The sequence below is a fragment of the Aotus nancymaae genome, unplaced genomic scaffold (genome assembly GCF_030222135.1).
Source record: "Aotus nancymaae isolate 86718 unplaced genomic scaffold, 86718_ANA_hifiasm-v0.15.2.pri h1tg000022l_1, whole genome shotgun sequence".
Lineage (NCBI taxonomy): Eukaryota > Metazoa > Chordata > Mammalia > Primates > Aotidae > Aotus > Aotus nancymaae.
In genome coordinates this window covers 46,551,668-46,570,900 of record NW_026988435.1, presented here as the reverse complement: position 1 = coordinate 46,570,900, position 19,233 = coordinate 46,551,668, and the positions used below count along the sequence as shown (strand labels likewise).

Here is a 19,233-nt window from a genome sequence, read left to right as displayed (position 1 = left end):
AAGCTGCTCAAACCACATCTGGAAAAACAGAAAGTTCACCTGGCTGATCTATGAATCCCTTTCCAGCCAATTCACATATGTTCAAATCAATTCTCAAGTCTTGCTTCACCTAATGAAATTACTAGAGTACGGATTTCAAGATCTCATTCCAATCACTTCTTTTTTTTTTTTAAGAAAATGAAAACAAACACCTTTTTCCTTATAACTTATATCTCTTTTCAGTGCTTTGAAATAGTAATCACATGATCCATTGGGATTTCTTCTCTTTGAGAGCCTGATTTTATGAAACATACTAGCAATATGCTAAATTTTGAGTCTTTTTTTCTGGAATCAAACGTCAACACTGGAGCTGGAATAGAAACCCTGCAGCATTTGTACACAGCTTCTTCCAGTCACCCCCAGATCACCCCTCTTCCACAAACTGGGCACATGCAGCAACTTTACATCACTAGCCTTGAGGTTTTTCAATCCTCTTAAGAAACGCTTGATAAAACTAGAGAAATGCTATGTACAAAGTATGAAAGAATCTACATGTCAATTTACTCATCATTATACTTCCTTAGAATTCTTTAAGTAAACTTAGTTACAAAAATTTAGATGTTTAATTAAATAAAAGAACCTCAAAGACCAATACTAGTTATTAAGAGTAACAAGCAGAAAAGCTCTCCACTGGTTTTCAGAAGAAACTGAAAAACAAAATGATGAGGACGGGGTAAGAGAATCTATACTTTTCAATCTACAAATTTATGTACACTTTATATTTACTCCATATATAACGAATCTTCTCATGTTATTTGTATGTTTAGATTTCAAAGAAAAGTACAAAATCAATTACATGTAAAACTCTGCCAGATCTTTTCCAACAAACTTAGCAGATCGAATCCTCCCAATGCTTGTATACATTTCAATGGTAGCATGAGACAAATCCTGTGGAGAAGTAAGAAAACAATCACGTTCAGCTTTCAGTGACAGACAAACACCACGTTTATTTACCTAAAGCTGACATAAGACATTGTAGGGTTCTTTGTTTTGAGATTGAGTCTTGCTTTGTTGCCCAGGCTGGAGCACAGAGGTGAGATCTCAGCTCACTGCAACCTCCACCTCACAGGTTTAAGTGATTCTTGTCCCTGAGCCTCCCAAGTAGCTGGGATTACAGGTATGCGCCACCATGCTTGGCTAATTTTCTGTATTTTTAGCAGAGATAGGGTTTTACCATGTGGGCTAGGCTGGTCTCAAACTCCTGACCTCAAGTAATCCACCTACCTCAGCCTCCCAAAGTGCTGAATTACAGGCATGAGCGACCATGCCCAGCCCACAAAAGACATTGTTATTAATGTAACATTATTTTTTCCTTTGCATCTGTTTTTGTGTTTTTTCTGTAACATAATGTAATCAAAGTTGGTAACTTGTATATAAACTATGAAGCATAATAATAAAAGAAACCCACAATTTCATCCAAAACAGCTAACTTTTCCAAGGACTTTCCGCACGTGGGTGACATGCTGGATGTTTCTCGTACCTGTTTGTATAAGAGGTACAGCCATTACAGGCACAACAAACACTCAAGTTGCCCATGATCCAGGGATGACACTCACCCACCATGCTTCTACCTACACTGTTATTTAAAGTTTTGCTAATTTACATCTTTCAAAATCAAAACAATAGCTCTGCCCAACTCCAAATTTCTCCTTTTTACAAGGAAAAGTATTCATTATCCTCTCTTACAATTTTTATCTGAGCAAACTCAATTTGAACAAAGCTGTAAATATTCAAAGATGATTCCATGCCTAATACGGTACCGCGGGTACTAATAACAACTATTCCATGTTTTGTCCACAACTCCCAAGGGTCCCAAAGAAACTAAAAAAGCCAACAAAGAGGGGCCCCCAATCCCAGCTCCTTCCCAACTCAACAGGCCATGCAGCAAAGCCTTCTAGAGACAGGTACTCCATCGAATAGACATTTAACACTCATTAATACTTACTAAGTAGTGTTTCTCAAAAGCTTCCACTGATGATAATGCCTCTTTCAATTTCTTATAAGGACTCTGAGCTGTGTTGGCTTAAACAAAAAGAAACGAGAGTCCCTCTTCGTTACGTACATTCACATGAGTTTACACTCACCTTCACATACTGCAGGGAGATGACCTCATCTGACTCTTGTGGAAATTCCAAACATGGTTAATGCTAACTGCAACTACATAATTATATGTATTCTCTTTCAATTAATATATTCATAAAATAGTCAAAACATTTTATATTATGCTTTTCTCTGATCTTTAGAACTAGACCTTTCAGAAATCTATACTACAAATACTCCAATGAATTAAATTACTTCTGAAATGATCTGAAATGGTCTCAAGTTGAAACAGTGAAATATAAATACTGTGCATTTCTTCCCTTAAACATTCATTCAATTTACTAAGAATGCTAACAGTCTTGCTAAACAATACTCATCATCTATTCCTACCTAAAACAATGTAACGCTCCTTTCAAGGGGCCTTATTATCCAGGAGAAATTTATTTTTTTTTTTTGAGACAGAGTTTCACTCCTGTGGCCCAGGCTGAAGTGCAATGGCGCAATCTTGGCTCACTGCAACCTCTCCCTCCCAGGTTCAAGCAAGTCTCCTGCCTAAGCCTCCTGAGTAGCTGGGACTACAGGCATGTGCCACCACGCCCAGCTAATTTTGTATTTTTAGTGGAGACAGGGTTTCTCCATGTTGGTCAGGCTGGTCTCAAACTCCCAACTTCAAGTGATTCGCCCGTCTCGGCCTCCCAAAATGCTGGGATTACAAGCGTGAGCTACTGCGCCTGACCAATTTTCTTATTTAAAAAATGTGCTGGGAGGCCAGGGCAGGAGGATCACTTTGAGACCAGCCTGGGCAATACGGTGAGACTCCATCTCTATAAAAAATTTAAAAAAAAATTAGCCAAGTGTGATGGCACACACCTGTAGTCTCAGCTACTTGGTTAGTTGAGGCAAGAGGATCCCTTGAGCCCAGGAGGTCGAGGCTGCAATGAGCCAAGATTGTGCCATTGCACTCCAGTCTGGGCAACAGAGTGAGACCCTGTTTCTTTAAAAAAAAAAATCATCAGGTCACATTGTTAGAAAAATAGATCATCTGTAATTCAGAGACAGAGAGAGTGCATTTAGACATGAGCTATAAAAAAGTCACTTAGCCCAGGAGAAGCTCAGCAACATTTCTGAAACTCCTTCCAATTTCTTAAACTCTCTACTATTTCATTATGCTGTTACAAGGTAAAATATGTGCATGAATCCAGTCAGCTAATGACGGATATAATTCTCCAAATGGTGAGTAATGATACTCTTAGAACTTGAGTTAAATGTGCCAACTTGCAAAGGACGCTTTCATTAGTGTCCACCTCGCCACTCAGAGGCACATACAAAAATCAGTACCTGTTTCTGGCCGCTCAGCTCCCAAACCTGCCAAAAGGTCCACCGTCCTGTTGAGATCTTCTGAGTTCGGTCCTTTCTCTGACACAAGTCCACACAGATAGCCCAAGGACTTTAACTGTTAAGACAAATCCGGAATTTCAATTAATTTGCTGTAAGACTCAGCAGGGAATTCATGAATTTAAATATAAAAATTCAAATCCAGCTAAATTCTAGAAGAAATTGAGCTTTCCTACCCAATGACTCGAATCTGGATATAAAAGTACATCCTACACAACAGCTCCAGTGAGGCTTGGAGGGTGGGAATCCTCCGCTTCCGCCCTTCACCTCCCTGAGTTCCCCAGGCTCCGCCTGCACCTGCACAAGCCCAGTCCCGGCAGCCTATGTGCTGCACACACCAGCACAGCTCTGCCTGTAGAGGCAACATTTCAGCATCACCCTCCGTGCCCCCGACTCAGGATACAGAGTCTCTTTCACAGCGCCTGCTGTCTACTGACCACATCAACATGTAGTCAGGAATTATGACTTCTTTGGCTGCACCCAGACGCCTGCTAAGGCCACTAACACCTTTCCTCCAGACAGCAGACTTCCTCCGCCACCCAGGCATGGCCGCAGAGACAACGTGAGCATTCCACACTTGGGCAGGTAGGCACCTTTTCTGTGGCATAGCTCCACAGCCCCACTGTGTGGGCAATGTTTGAGTCGATCTGTGCCCGGTCACAGCAGCCTTCTATCCTCTGCAACACCTCCAGACAGCTCAGAAACACCCAGCAGTCCAGAGCACCAGGCGGGACGGAGACCTGTGGGGTGCAAGTGCGGACGTGAGGGGGCGCTCCGGAAAAGCTCCAGCTTGAACAAACCCATATGCTCTAGCCTGAACGTGCAAAACCCTCTGTCCCTCAAGCAGCCACCCCATCTAACAGCGATCTGCAGCGCTACAGGAGAGAGAAAGGGCAGAGAACACTAGCACCTACATTCAAATGTGTTATCAGGTTTTACATATAACTTTCAATTATTGTATTTTTAAGAACCTTATTAAGAAAAAACTTCTGCAGGTCTAGATCTAAAAAATATATACAGAAAAATAAATTTTTTTAAAAAGGAAAAGCCTAGAAAAAGACCAAATCTGATCATTTACTCTTAAGAGTGAGGACTGGCCACACATCAGTGTCAAGATGGGAGGGAAAACTAAGACCTCAAATGCCCGCTTGGTCACATTTACCAGCAAGCATGTCCGGCAGGGCACCGTGACTCATGCCTGTAATCCTAGCACTTTGGGAGGCCAAGGTGGGTGGATCACAACGTCAGGAGTTCGAGACTAGCCTGGCCAACATGGTGAAACTCCATCTCTACTAAAATTACCAAAAAAAATTTAAAAAATAATAATAATAAAAGAGAGATCATGTTCAACAGCAGACACTGAATACTGGGTAGAAATACCAGGTGATACGAGGCATTACAGTTCACTCTTCAGGTGTGATAAAGGCAGGATAATTACGCTTGGGAGAAAAAGCTCCCTATTGCTCAGACATACACTGCAGTATTTAGAGGTGAAACCCAATGCGTGTATCTGAAAAAAGTCCCAGGGCAAGTGAACAAGGACGCAGATGAGGTAGGACTGGCCTGGCGCTGCATCTCCTATCATTGTTCATGGACCCTACAAGTGCGTTATGTTAGCCTCTCTGCTTTTGTACTTACTTGAGCCTTTCCATTTCAAAAACAAAAAAGAAATATCAGAAACGCAAAAGCGCCTACTGTAGAAGATGCAGTTTCCCCACATTTCAGCACCTCTGAAGTAGGAATATGTTTCTCTTAATCAAATGGCATCTTCCACTTTTAGGTGGCAATGCTGACTTCTTCTCTGGTGGCACTAACTTCACGATGTATCTAGCTTTGGTGACATGTGTTCACCGGTGCTCTTCAAATCACCAATCAAGTGACGAGTTGCCAATGCCGGGGAAACTGACTCCCGTGAGAACTCTTGCAAGGCACCCTGAACACAAATCAAGGATCTGGAACCCACAAGGGAGAACCAACGAGTGCCATCAAATGTTTCCGTAAAAGCTAAAAAGCCCAATTTTTCAAAGATGAGATAAACAGAATCTTTCAGGGGAAAAAAATCAGCGTAGAAAAAAAACCGCACAATCGGAAGCTACTTTTATAAAGGCATACAACTCTGTCACCCAAACATATCATGCTGAAGGAAGGCATGGAAAAGTGAGTCAGCAGGATGCAGCTTTGAGATCCTGGACAGAGCATGTCCCTCCAATTGATGAGCGTCCACATCAATCAAACCAGAGCAGGCCTGAAGTGGGCTGACCACACCTTGCAGGTCTGCCTGGTTCCCAGGTGCCAGGTGATCTGGGATACTTTTCATCTCCCAAGACGCTGCCACCATCAGGACCCAGTTCGTGAAAGCTTCTGTAAACATGCGCCCCACCGCCTCCCAACCCCGGGCACACACTGGTAACAGAAAGACCTCCTAGGAGATGAGAGACCCTGCAAAGCAGGAAGATGTCAGTGCTTTTGGTGAAGATGCATCCACAAAGAAGGGAGATGAAGCCCAGGAGCCACAGCGGGGAGCTGCAGCAGAGGGAGCCGGGTGCAGAAGGAAGAGCAGCCAGGGCACGAGGACACAGTGGGGAGCTACGGCAGAGGGCACCAGGTGCAGAAGGAAGAGCGGCCAGGGCACGAGGACACAGTGGGGAGCTATGGCAGAGGGCGCCAGGTGCAGAAGGAAGAGCGGCCAGGGCACGAGGACACAGCGGGGAGCTGCGGCAGAGGGCGCCAGGTGCAGAAGGAAGAGCGGCCAGGGCACCAGGGTGGCTCCGCGAGCAGGCACTGAACTGAGTCAGCAGGGAAAAGCAGCAGCCAAGAGCTGAAGCCGCCTGACAGACAGCACAGGCGCACCCCAGAAGGGATCCCAAATGACACCACCAAAATGCAAATGGTGACATGAATTACTGCCTCGCATGATTACAGAATAGTTCTCAGTATTTTTTTTTCTCCAAAGAGCAAGTCCCGCTTTGGTAAGCTTGAACGACAGTATTAAAAAAGTAGCAGCAGCAGGTAGCAGCAGCTTTTCTGGGGTAAAAACAATAAAACCCGGTGACAGCCACTGGCCACTGGCTGCTGAGACTGTGCCTTCAACTTCCAGCCTGGAGGAGGTGGAAGAGAGCAGGCGGGTCCCGCACACACCCACGCCAAGAAACAGGGGCCGGCTTTCATTTAACAACAGAAACCTGAGGATGACCTCGGCCCCCCTCCCTCTGGAACTCACACCCCCCACAGTGCAGACTCTGCCTGGTACCTGCTCTGGTCTCTGCTGCGAGTTCTCACTGGCTCTGTGCTGTAAGAGCCTCTATTTCCCAGGAGAATCGCAGCTCCCTACATTTCCTATCACACATCATTTTAAATTTAAGTTTATGGAGAAAAAGATATGCATATGAATGTGGCGTGTGATGTGGCGTACACAACCCTCCCTGCAGTGCCGCCTTGCAGAGCCGCTGCCTCTTCTGTTACTACTTACTGTGTGCGACCCTTAGCTCCCACCCAAACCCCAGGCAACGCCCCAAAGGGGGCTGGGCACTCTGCTGCTTCTCTATACTTCCAAGGGCCTGACCGAGGTGGGGCCGGCAGCAGCCAGGCCTTCCACAGTAGGACCAAAGACTTCCAGGCATGTTAAAGAAACAAATTTATTTAAAACCTAATTGCAGTGATACTTCTTCACTGCTTTGAAAAAACAAGTGGCAAAATACACAACAAAGTATGTGAGGGGCACAAACCTAAATGTGGAGGTCCATGATTTTTACAAATGTAGCCACCACCTTAAATCAAGCAGTAAAATTACCCTGCAGGGTCCATTGTCCTAGAAGGTTCTCTCAAGTTCCTTTTCCCAGTCAAGACCCACCCCAAAGGAGACAGCCCTATCCTGACTGCTGTCACCATCCATTCCTTCTGGCTGATCTGTGAACTTCACCTAATGAAATCACAAAGCACATCCTCTTCCGTACACGGGACTTCTGTTCAACACAGTATGTTTAAGGTTCAGCCTTCCTCAGCCGTCAGCCCGTTCTTTTTCACTGCTGCTTATTAAACCTCCCTGCAATCTGGCGACCATTTACTCATCCATTCCAATTAAGTGTCTGCATTGTTTCCAGTGTTTGGCTAACTGCAGTGTTACCCCTGCCTCAAGTGGAGGACACCTTCTCAGACTCAGAAGACGCCCCCAGCCCCGAGTGCGCAAGCTACTCAAGCAGAACACGGGCAGCGCCGGCTCTTCTCCCGGCAGCATCGCTGCAGCAGAGACGCGAGAGATCGGGGGAAGGGGAGAGAGTGTGCGGGAGCTGCCCGGGCTTAGAGGGCTCTTTGCCCACAGGCACCTCCTCTCCTCTACCAGCTGCTGAGGCAGAACCACGACACTCACAAGAGCTGCCACCAGAGAGCCCAGAGCAGAGCCTCACCATCAAGGGTTTGCAGTCCACATGGCGCCCATTAACATGGCTGCATCAACTTTCTCTGTGCCCAGGGAAACAGAACAAGGAAATTAACCTGAGTCAAATTCTCTTGCTAGTTCACAAGCTCCCACTGAACATTTCAGTGCTGTCTTCTGTTTGGCCTCATTTTTTGTGGGCACACACCAGGGATGGAATTGTTGGGTCATAGAATAGGCATGTTTAAGCGTCAGTAGACTCCGCCGAAGAGTTTACAGGCGGTCGCATGTCACACAAATTTATCATTACATGTGCGTTCCAACTTTTCTATGTCCTCACTAACACTTGGAGTTGCTGGACTTTTTAAAATTTTTATTTTACCCATTATAGTGCAGCTTGAGAATAAAAACCAGAAGTTCCACAAACTCTGGAAAAGAGATTGTTTTGCAGCCATGGCTTTGAGCCATCCAAACAAATGTCAGCCCCTTAGCTCCTAAACGGTGGCTGACAGACACAGAAACTGGGTACCTCAGCCAACACCATGAGGGTCATGGCTCTATGGCAGCATCTGCCACCCAGCATGACACAGCATCAAACACAACAAAGACCAAGCCTCCACTGCCCTGAGAGCCTGACACTGAGTGACAGAGCGTGCAGTTTGGTTGCCTCACTCTGGAACCAGGTGGTGGCCTCACCGTCTCCAGAAAACCCACATTTCTCTAATGGGCCACTAGACACTTCTTGGTCATTTGGATATCATCTTTTATGAATAACAGACTTTTTTTTTTTAATTTTAGAATAACAGACTTTTTAAATGAATTCTTAATTTATATGATTTAATTTTGTAAAGCCCCCTCTTTTCCTGATTGCTGTATTAGCAATGACACGTGCCATTTTACACTTCCAAGTATAAAATTAAAGGCATTCTTGTTATTCTTTGTTTTGATAGCCCTACCATTTGAGTGTACCCCACACACTGGAAAGCACACATGTCCTAAGTGAAGCTCTGATGTGCCTCCCATGAAGGCAGCTCCCGCAGGAACCCCCGCCAGTCACCAGCCCCTCTACACATCACCTGCCAGACAGCTCGCAGCAGACTGCTGTAGCTTCACTGTGAACTTTAGATACCAGGAATCAAAAAGCATGCCTTCTCTTATCACCTGAACCTGGAGGCAGAGGTTGCAGTGAGCCAAGATTGCGCCACTGCACTCCAGCCTGGGCGACAGAGCGAGACTCTGTCTCGGGGGAAAAAAAGTATGCCTCTCTTGTGTCCAGCTTCTTTAGCCCAACTTGAGATTGGTAAGAGTCATCCACTACGATCCATTCACGTTCACCACTGTATCATATCGCGCTGCCGGGCCATGGTGGAATGTCATCCCCTGGACAAGATGAACATTTGAGTTCTTCCCCATTTCTGGCTCTGATAAGTCAGTGCCACAAGTAGCTCTGTACTTGCCTTTTGATGCATGTGTGTGCACGTGTCTGTATAAACCAGGGGTGGATCTGCTGGGTTACGGGGCACGTGTTGTAATGGCAATACCCGTTAGACATCGTAAACAACCTTCCAAAGTGGTCAAGCGACGCACACTATCATGAGCGAGCGCCAGTGTCTCCACCTCCCGCTAAGGCCTGAGGAAAGCCTTTCATCCTGGCCACTCTGGTGGGTGTGTGACAGTACTTCATTAACACTGGTTTCAGTTTGCACTTCACTATGACTCAGGAGACTGAGCCCGTTTTCCTATGTGGATCGGCCATTTGGATTTCCTCTCTTGCCTGTTTTTTTATCGGTTTGTCAGGCGTTCCGCATTGACATCTATGAGTTCTTCACAACACGCCCTGGATAAGAGCCCTTTCTTGCCTGTATGTACTGCTCGTACTCTCCCACGCTGCGGACGGCCTCTTCACTCCCTTCAGAGTACCTTTAGTTGAAGAGAAGCGCTGATGCGTATGTGGTCTCACGAAGGACCCTCTTCCTTCACAGCTGTTGTATGACCATCAAGGTTTCATGTCCTACTGAAGAAATATTTGCCAACCTAAGGTCCCAAAGATATTTTCCCATGTTATCCTCTAGAGTTTTCTTATTTTATTTTTCATGTTTAGATCAAAACTCCACCTGGAATTTTATGGGGTGAGATCAAGATTTGTTTTTGCATATGGATATCCAGTGGACCCAGAACCATCAACTCACTAAATAAATTTTTCTTGAACCCATTTATTTAAAATCTATCTGCTAGATGCAATGACTCATTCTGGTAATCCCAGCACTTTGGGAGGCCGAGGAGGGTAGATCACTTGAGCTCAGGAGTTCAAGACCAGCCCGGGCAACATAGTGAAACCCCATCTCTACCAAAAAATACAAAAATGAGCTGGGCATGGTGGCATGTGCCTGTAATCCCAGCTACTCGAGTGGCTGAGGCACAACTGCTTGAACCTGGGAGGCAGAGGCTCTATTGAGCCAAGATCACGCTGCTGTACTCCAGACTGGGTGACAGAGTGAGACCCTGTCTCAAAAAACTAATAATAATAATAATAACACAAATAATAATAAATAAAATCTACCTCAACTGCCTTCCAGACTCTGCTTTTCCCTTGGACTATGGCAGAAGTTGCCAAACTCTCCGCCTCTCTCTGCACTCTCCCTCACTAGGTCCTAACCTTTCATGGCTCCCTACTGACCACAGAACAAAGGGTAACCTTCAAGGTGACGCACAAAGACCTTCGGAATCTCCCTTCATTGTCATCAAGCCCTGCCCTGCCCTGCCCCTGAAGTTGCAGCGAGACCAGGCTCCCTCAGAGCGCCTTCGCTAACGCCATCTTCTTTGCCTGAGATGCGCTCTCCCGCACCGCCACCAGCCACACCTACCTGGTGAATTTTTACTCCTCCTGCTCATTCCTTAGCATGTAAGCTTCGTAAGACCAGAGATTCTATTCACCCTCTGCTGAAAATACAGTGACTACCACAATGGTTGGCACAAAACAGATGCTCAGTGAAGATCTGCTGAGCCAATGAATCTCTGTAATGGAGTTCACACAGGGCCTCCTCTAGAAAGCTTTCCCAGCACCTCTCAGGCACCCGCAAATGTTACCAGGCTGACCTGAGGCGCCCGGCAAGGCTGCCTTTCCCTCCCTTATGGTCCCCTGACAACACTTCGTCACTACTTGGACACTGTGCTGATGATCTGTGGCAGCCTCATGCGGGCAGGTGGGACCCTTTCCTCTTCATTTATGTGCTCCCCCTACCCGTTTCCCACAGTACCTGGCAGGTAAGGACACATTTCTTGAACGATTCTTCTGTGTTCTCTTTCCTTTTGTCCAGGTAGCCATCAGTTCTTCTTCAGCAATACCTCTCACAACCACCCCTCCTCCTCTGGTCCACTCCTACCACTCCTCCAGCTCAGGCCCTCAGGGCTCAGGGTCACACAAGATCCCCTCCCCACGAGCAGGCCTACCCAGCAGGGTGTCAGGTACACTGTAAGCCCTTAGTAAACACAACCTACAGGCTACATCTCTGCCAAGCCTGTACCTCAGAATGCCAATCCCAGCCAGCCACCTTTGACTATAAACCTTCTTCTTCCTCTGGTTAAACCTGCAGGTGGGCCACACACAGCCTCTGTTCACAAACTGGCCACCTAACTGACGGCGTCCCATGCGCGGTTCCACCGTGTCCCAGGCTAGGCTGGGTGACTCTCCTGGGGTCAGGAGGAGTCCTGACCCTGCTAGGCCCACACTGTCTGCTACGGAACCAGAACCTTAGCTGAAAAAGTTAACAGTGCTGAATGAAACACATTCCAAATCCCCCCAGAAAAATCACTTGGGCAATCATTGTAACAAACACATTATGGCCTTCTAGAAAGTATCTTCCTCATTCTTCTAATTTGGCAACAAAATATATACATATCCTATTTTTTTCTTACCAAAGGTGCAGGAAAACAGGCATCACTAGCATGACTGAAAATAGGAAGACCTTTATGTAGGACAAATTGACAATGTATATTAACAGCTTCAAAAACATATCTATCTTTGACCTTCCAATTCTACTTGTATGAATTTACACACAAAGATGTATGTACAGGGATACAAACTACTGCAACTGCAACAAATTCTGAAGAATGCAAATGTCCAAATAGGAACAAGGAAATAATTCAGTTCATCTGTACATAAGGCGGCCACAGACAAAAAAGGGAACTTCTTCCTGCTAGCAAAAGCAACATTTCTTCTGTATATTTGTCTGTATTCTCCAAATTTACAGAAAGAAAACATTCAACTTTTGTAAATGGAGGGAAAATAAGAAACTGCTACAGAAAAAAAGAGGAAACACTCTGTGAAGGAGGATCCTGAAGTCACGCGGAACTGGCCTCACTTCACGGGTGTTACCACTTACCCGAGCAGCTAGCCGGGCAGGGAAGGCACAATCTCCATTCCTACACATTTCCCATCAAGGGAGTGGGTCCAAGGCTAGTTTGTGGCACCCACAGGGTAGAGGCCTCTATCACGCCATCTTGCTCCCCACTTCAGCCCTCGTTGCCCCTGGAGTGTGGACCAACCCCTAGAGCAGAGGCAGGGCTCGTTTCCATCACAGCTGACCACTTCGTTGCCTCCCATTCTCTTTAAATAAATGAGGTACTTTAAATCAACTCGTAAACCAACCAGGATGTAACCAGGACATGCTTGATAAGCCACCCCCTGGAAAGTGGCGCACCTACCCCCCGGCCTCCGCTCAACTGTAGCCCTAAACAACTAGATAGGAGTAAAAACTACTGCACAAGAGAGAAAATCACAGCCAGGCATGGCGGCTGAGGCCTAAAATCCCAGCGCTTCGGGAGGTGAGCAGGGAGGATCACTTGAGCCCAGGAGTTCAAGACCAGCCTGGGCAACACAGCAAGACGCTCATTGCTACAAAAAAATTTAAAAATTTTAAAAAAGGTAGAGAAAGAGAAACACTTCTGACATGAAGTTACTGGTGAAATCCTCTAAATAAACAGTGTGAACCTCAGTGTTGATCAAACACAGGAGCAAAGTGTGCAAAGAGGACTGTGTGGGCTTCAACACAAGCGACAAGAGAGGCTGTCCCTCCGGCCCGGGAAGCCGGGAAGCCGACAGGCACAGCTGTGCTAAGGAGAGGCATCCGGCTGTATGCATCAGAAGGAGATGAGGAAACAGGAAGTGGGTTCTTAGAAGGAAAGAGACTGAGAGACTGTGAGAAAGTCAACAGTGGGTGGCATGTCCTTGCCTCAAATGCAGCATTCGGCTTTGGCCACCTCCTCTCACTAGAGACGCACAACTCAACAGTGCAAAGGAGTGCAATAAATATGACGAAAAGGAACAGGGCAGCCTCCACTCAAGGAAGGAGCAAGGGGACAACTTCATTCAGCAAAGAAAAGGGCTCAGAAAATACACCACGGATAAGAAGCTCCTCACACAATACAAAGCCTTGAAAATGCCTCAGTGACTCCCCATACGTGCGGATGAGGGCATAGAGAAGCCAACAGACCCCATGCGGTTCCTGTGAACCCGGACGCTCCCAGGAAGTCCAGAGCCCATACCCTCAATTACTTACATATTTCTCCTTCCAGGCACATGGTAGTAACAGACCTACTTCGACCTCCTTCCACAATGGCCTCAGGCATTCCAGAACTCAGGAGAATTGCTAAGAAGTCCCTAAGAGCCTGCTCCACAGAAGGAAAGCCCACAGGAGGAAGTGAGCGTGCAGCTCTGCCAGGAGTGAGTGCAGCACCACGTGCTATGTTGCTGCTCCGCAGGCCTCCATGCCACCTGCACACGCCTGCACGAGGGCAGTCATGGTGGGGCAAGCACACTAGTGCCAGCAGAGGAAAAGGACGTCTCTGCTTGGCCTCTCAGATCCACTTTCCACATCTTGGCGCCCTGCTGTCTGCTGGGGGAGCTATATATAACACATCAGGGGGCTCCCTGACTTCCAGCTTCCAGAGTGCCTGGAGGAGTTCCCAGGGAAGGATGGAGGGGTGGGTGAAGGTGCCCACTTCCCTCCTTGTGGAACTGCCTTGGGCCAGTGGCCCCCTGAGTTGCAGGGCACAGCCCCTGGGTCAGCCCACTTGCCCCGCCTGGCTGTGGGGATTTTTCTCCTCCCTCTGCAGGGTGGCAGCCATGCTATTCCCTGACAACCTTCTGAGGCTGGAAAAACAACTTGAGATTCTTAAATCCTGGCGTTCATGAATCAGCAGAGCCCAGCAATAAAGGGACTGAGTCTGTACCATCTTCCGAGGCTTCCTACACCTGCCCCAAACTGGGCAACAGCCCTTTCCAATCAGCCCTCCTGGGGCCATCTCGCTCAGAGGTCATGTCTGAATCATTTCGACTCAAATACCTCAATTTTTTCCCCCATTAACTAGTAGAACAAAAATCTCAAAATCAGGTGAAATCCCTAGGCACACATGAACAGAGAGCCCGGCTCTAGGAATGAAGGGTCCCCTCACAGCCCCATCTCCAACCTACAGAGTTAGGGCTGAGCAACTCAAAGAGTCTCTAAATCCATGTGATTATAGGCAGCCCAGAGGATCACTTCGAGGTGGAAAATGCGGCTTTTCCTCATTTTCTTAATTAGGGGAAGAAAAATCATTTGATAAAAATGCTTAAGTTTCTGAGTTTGTGACTTGGGCTAGTACAGAGCTTAGCTCTGAAATAAGAATTTCTCCTTTTGAAATTAACTAAAATATATTTATCTTCCATTTATATCTTAAAATTATTTCAAACCAAGTACACAAAAGTATGTTCCTCTATTATGAAAAACCATCCCCACCAACAGCTTCTACTCTTCAGACCTTCTTTAAAAGGCCGCACGATGACCATGCCCCTCAGAACTCAATTATGCAGGCCGAAAGGACACTCCCCTGGACTGGGTTCTAGGACTGGCCAGCGGTGTGACTCTGGGTGAGTTGCCTATCACTTCCAGCCTCATTTCCTCCTTTAGGAAACAGAATCTGACCACTCACTCAGGAGATCTTAGCCAGAGGATCAGGGGCAGGGGTATTACGAATCCTCAAGTCGCAAGTATCATTTGTATGTGTGTGTGAATTGTTCTGGGTAAAGAGGACACTGAAACAAGAATCACCAGGCTAGATACGGTCTCTCACTCCTTCCCTGTGGGCAGTAGCAGTTCAGTGCTTAGGTGAACTCTTCTTGCCCACAGGGAAAGGCGTGTGTAAGTGTGGTAAGATGACGTATCTTCCATTAAGCTTTGTGCCACCAATCAATGGGGCATGGCCTGCTGTGTGTCAGTCACATTATACCTGCATGGCCATGTGCGAAACCATTTATCTGAAAAGACAAATAAAATACATGTCTACATGAAATAAAACGTCTACATGCAAAACCGAGCTCTGCGTGTCCCTCAGGTGAGTGACTCTTCCCCGTGGAGACTGCTCACGCAGCAGTGCAGGCCACAGCCAGCCAGGGAGCCTCACTGAGAAGCTCATCTAAGAGGCTTCCTCTGGACCAGCACAAACTTCACCATGTTGAGAGCGGAGTTCTATTTTTGAGCAATTAATCAATGTAAAAGGTAACTGAGCAAATAATCAATTACAGACATTCAGAAAAGAAAACTCTTTCTTAAGTGCAAACAGTTCAATGCTGGGATCTCAAGGTCCAGTTTCCTGCTGGCACAATCAAGCAATGAGTTAATGGGGAAAAGACCAACTCACTTCTAAGAGCTTCAGTTCCTGCACACAGTTGTGCAGCAGCTCTAGGGCGCGCTGGGCCACCTCCCACGGCCTCTGCAGGAAGAGCAGCAGGGTGCACTGGCGAGAGAACAGGTAACTGCGCAGATCTAACAGGGTGGCTTCTCGCCTCTGGATCGATTCCCGCTTCTCCATATCTATGGGCTTTCGGAGGACCAATCCGTTCCAGCTCTTCACTGGCTGGCAGAAAAAAGTCAGCCAGTTGGCACCATCTAAACAAACACACATCATGAAAGGTGCTGACTGCGGGTACTTCACCTTCCTGAGCTTCCTGCTCAGGCTGAGGATGGTGGGCAAACAGGCAGCTTCATAACCAGTTGTTCTATGACCACTGCCCACCCCACTCTTGGTCTAGGGATAGGGATGCACACCCATGTGGCTCCCAGCGTTGACACCCGAGCTGAGGGAAATATGACCCAGGCAAAAAGGCACGCCACCCTACCATGCCCAGAAAGTCATGGGTGGGAGCTGAACAGGTCGAGAAGCCACTCAGAGACCGACAGGCTGCACAGTTAGTAACGCTCAGGCCGTCTCAGGCCGAGGGAGGGCTCTAGTCCTGGGCTGCAGTGTGGCTGAGCTTCATTACCTTCACCTGAGGGCTGGAGCGCAGCCTGCTCTGACCACCCTGGTGTTCTTGGTCTTCCTGAGACTACGTATGCCTTCCTTATCTCCCTGACTCAACCACATCACCTCCCTGAGTCAAGCTCCTAGACAAAGGGACAGGGAGGATTTGGTAGCAGCACGCAGAAGGGAAAAAGGATGACTGCTTATCAAAAATGTCAGCAGGGCTCCCAGAGGTTTCCTTACACCCCTAAGACTCAAATATCATCTCAAAATAAGCATAACAATGTAGAGTAACAAGTCCATCAATCATTATTGAAAAAATGTTTTCATGTAACCTCGCTCCAACAGAGAGGCGTCAAAACCAGCTCGTTCCTACATGGCATCCTGACATGGTTCAATACCTGACGTGCCAATGCCGGCAACGCTCCCTTGACTGACGTGAGCTCCTCCTCAGAGCTGCTGGAGCACACGGCAGTGCGGTGTGGCATTGCGATGTGGTAGTGTGGTGTGCCCGCTGTCCCAGCGTCAGCAGTTCCCTTTGCTAGGCTCCCGTCCCACCAGGATTCTCACGGGGAACTCTCACGTTTCAGTCGGGCTGCTATGCCAATGCTGCCCCCACAGAGAGGCCACGCCAATGTCCTAAGCTCCAATGGAACATACCAACCCAACCCTCTCCTGAGTCCCTTTCTACAGTTCAGACTTACTACTACGGACAGCAAGTGACAGACTTACTTTTCTGTGCCAGTTTCCCCTTCATATAAGTGCCATAAAGGAAGGTATTTTGTTTTATTCCTCCCTGTATTTACAACAGTGTCTGGCACACAGTGGTCCCTAAGTATTTGTTGAATGAAAGAACAAAAATGAACCATCTTACTCAGTGGCAAAACTTGGTCCAGGCTTACTTTTGGATTTTAAATTGCCCCAGATTTAAAAACTGACAGCAAAAAACAAATACATTAGGTGAAATACCAGAAATATGTAAGCTATTTCAGCCTTGAAGGCCCCTTCCCACATGCACTGACATCCACTCAGGTGCCTGGTCCCTGAAGCTCCAAGCACCTATTCTGCTGCCAGGGACACATACGGTCTTTATCTTAGAAATGACACTTAGTACTCAATGTTGTGTGTGTATATGGCATCACAGGCACATGGACCTGTGATTACCAGCCTGCCCGAGGCCACCAAATGCCCTCAGTTAGAATGCACAGGTTAAACACAACTTTTGCAAGCTCATATGATATGGCCTCAAGGTTGTTAACCTGCACGTCTCATGGTAATTAGAAACTCTGATTGGCAGTTTTAGATTTCTTGATTAAAAACCTAAATAAACTGATTAAGTTCTGGGCATTCTTTCAAAGGAGTTCTCCATGAAAAGACTGGGGACTATTCTATTTGGTGCTTAGTGAAAATATTTTGAATTAATGTATGTACCAGTTATTACCATTTCTTTATTAAATTCAAACTTCTTTTGCCAAATAAATCTATTTTTTCCTTTTTTTTTTTTCCCCAAGACGGAGTTTCGCTCTTGTTACCCAGGCTGGAGTGCAATAGCACGATCTTGGCTCACCGCAACCTCCGCCTCCTGGGTTCAGGCAATTCTCCTGCCTCAGCCTCCTGAGTAGCTGGGATTACAGGCACGCACCACCATGCCCAGCTAATTTTTTGTATTTTTAGTAGAAACGGGGTTTCACCATGTTGACCAGGATGGTCTCGATCTCTTGACCTCGTGATCCACCCGCATCGGCCTCCCAAAGTGCTGGGATTACAGGCGTGAGCCCCCGCGCCTGGCCCAAATCTATTTTTTTCTTTTTATTTTTTTTGGTTTTTTTGAGATAAAGTCTTGCTGTGTCACACAGGCTGGAGTGCAGTGATGCAACCTCGGCTCACTGCAACCTCTGCCTCCTGGGTTCAAATGATTCTCCTGCCTCAGTCTCTGGAGTATCTGGGATTACAGGCACACATGACCACGCCTGGCTAATTTTTTGTATTTTTAGTAGAGATGGGGTTTCATCATGTTGGCCAGGATGGTCTTCATCTCCTGACCTCATGGTCCACCCATCTTGGCCTCCCAAAAGTGCTAGAATTACAGATGTGAGCCACTGCAACTGGACCAAATGTATTTTTCAAAAAAAAAAAAAAAAGTAAGATATTTAAAAAATATGTATGTATAGGCTGGGCATGGTGGCTCATACCTCTAATCTCAACACTTTAGGAGGCCAAGGTGGGAGGATCACTTGAGGCGAGGAGTTCAAGACCAGCGTGGCCAACATGAAAGTTAGCCAGGCATGGTGGTGCGCACCTATAGTTCCAGCTACTCAGGAGGCTGAGGCACGAAAATCACTTGAACCTGGGAAGCAGAGGTTGCACTGGGCCGAGATCACAACACTGCCCTCTAGCCTGGGGGACAGAGTGAAACACTGTCTCAAAAATATATAATAAATACACAGGCCAGGTGTGGTGGATTACGCCTGTAATCCCAGCACTTTGGGAGGCCGAGATGGGCGGATCATGAGGTCCAGGAGTTCAAGACCAGCCTGACCAACATGGTAAAACTCCGTCTCTGGTAAAAATACAAATATTATCTGGGTGTGGTGGCACACACCACTAATCCCAGCTACTGGAGAGGCTGAGGCAGGAGAATCCCTTGAACCCAGGAGGCGGAGGTTGCAGTGAGCCGAGATCACACCACTGCACTCCAGCCTGGGTGACAGAGCGAGACTCAGTCTCTAAACAAATAAATAAATAAATTGTATACATAAAATGTAAGCAATAGAGTTTCACCTCTTCTATTTTTTTTCACTTAGTAAACACTTTCATGGGTTACATGTCTCTTTTGGCATCTCAGGAGAGTGAGATACCCAGACCTGAACTTCATGAGCACTACGAGCCAGTATCCATCAGCACCGCTGATTATTTCCAGAGTGAGGACAGTGCCCACAGCTAACGCTGACCATTCCCATACCTCATCTCCCTCCAGGTCCTCCACCTGACACCGGGGCTTCTCGAAATTACTCCTTCCTTTACACATGGTGACAAGGGTTCTCCAAAAGGACACTGGCAAAGATGCCCACTATAGCACTGCTTGTGGTAACAAGAAGCAGAAAAGAACC

The 19,233-nt window shown here is 46.9% G+C and overlaps 1 protein-coding gene across 4 annotated transcripts in view; it reads right to left on the bottom strand.

Moving 5' to 3' along the window:
• The window catches only part of TRAPPC10 (trafficking protein particle complex subunit 10), a 93,373-nt gene that overhangs the window by 27,558 nt on the left and 46,582 nt on the right, over nt 1–19,233 (bottom strand). For all 4 annotated transcript variants that reach the window (XM_021669400.2, XM_064380209.1, XM_064380210.1 and 1 more), the window contains 5 exons: nt 15,524–15,771; nt 4,068–4,214; nt 3,418–3,532; nt 1,985–2,061; nt 836–927 (listed from right to left, as the gene is read on the bottom strand). In XM_021669400.2, coding sequence (XP_021525075.2) covers nt 836–927; nt 1,985–2,061; nt 3,418–3,532; nt 4,068–4,214; nt 15,524–15,771 — 679 coding nt within the window. The remainder of the gene's footprint in view (nt 1–835; nt 928–1,984; nt 2,062–3,417; nt 3,533–4,067; nt 4,215–15,523; nt 15,772–19,233) is intronic.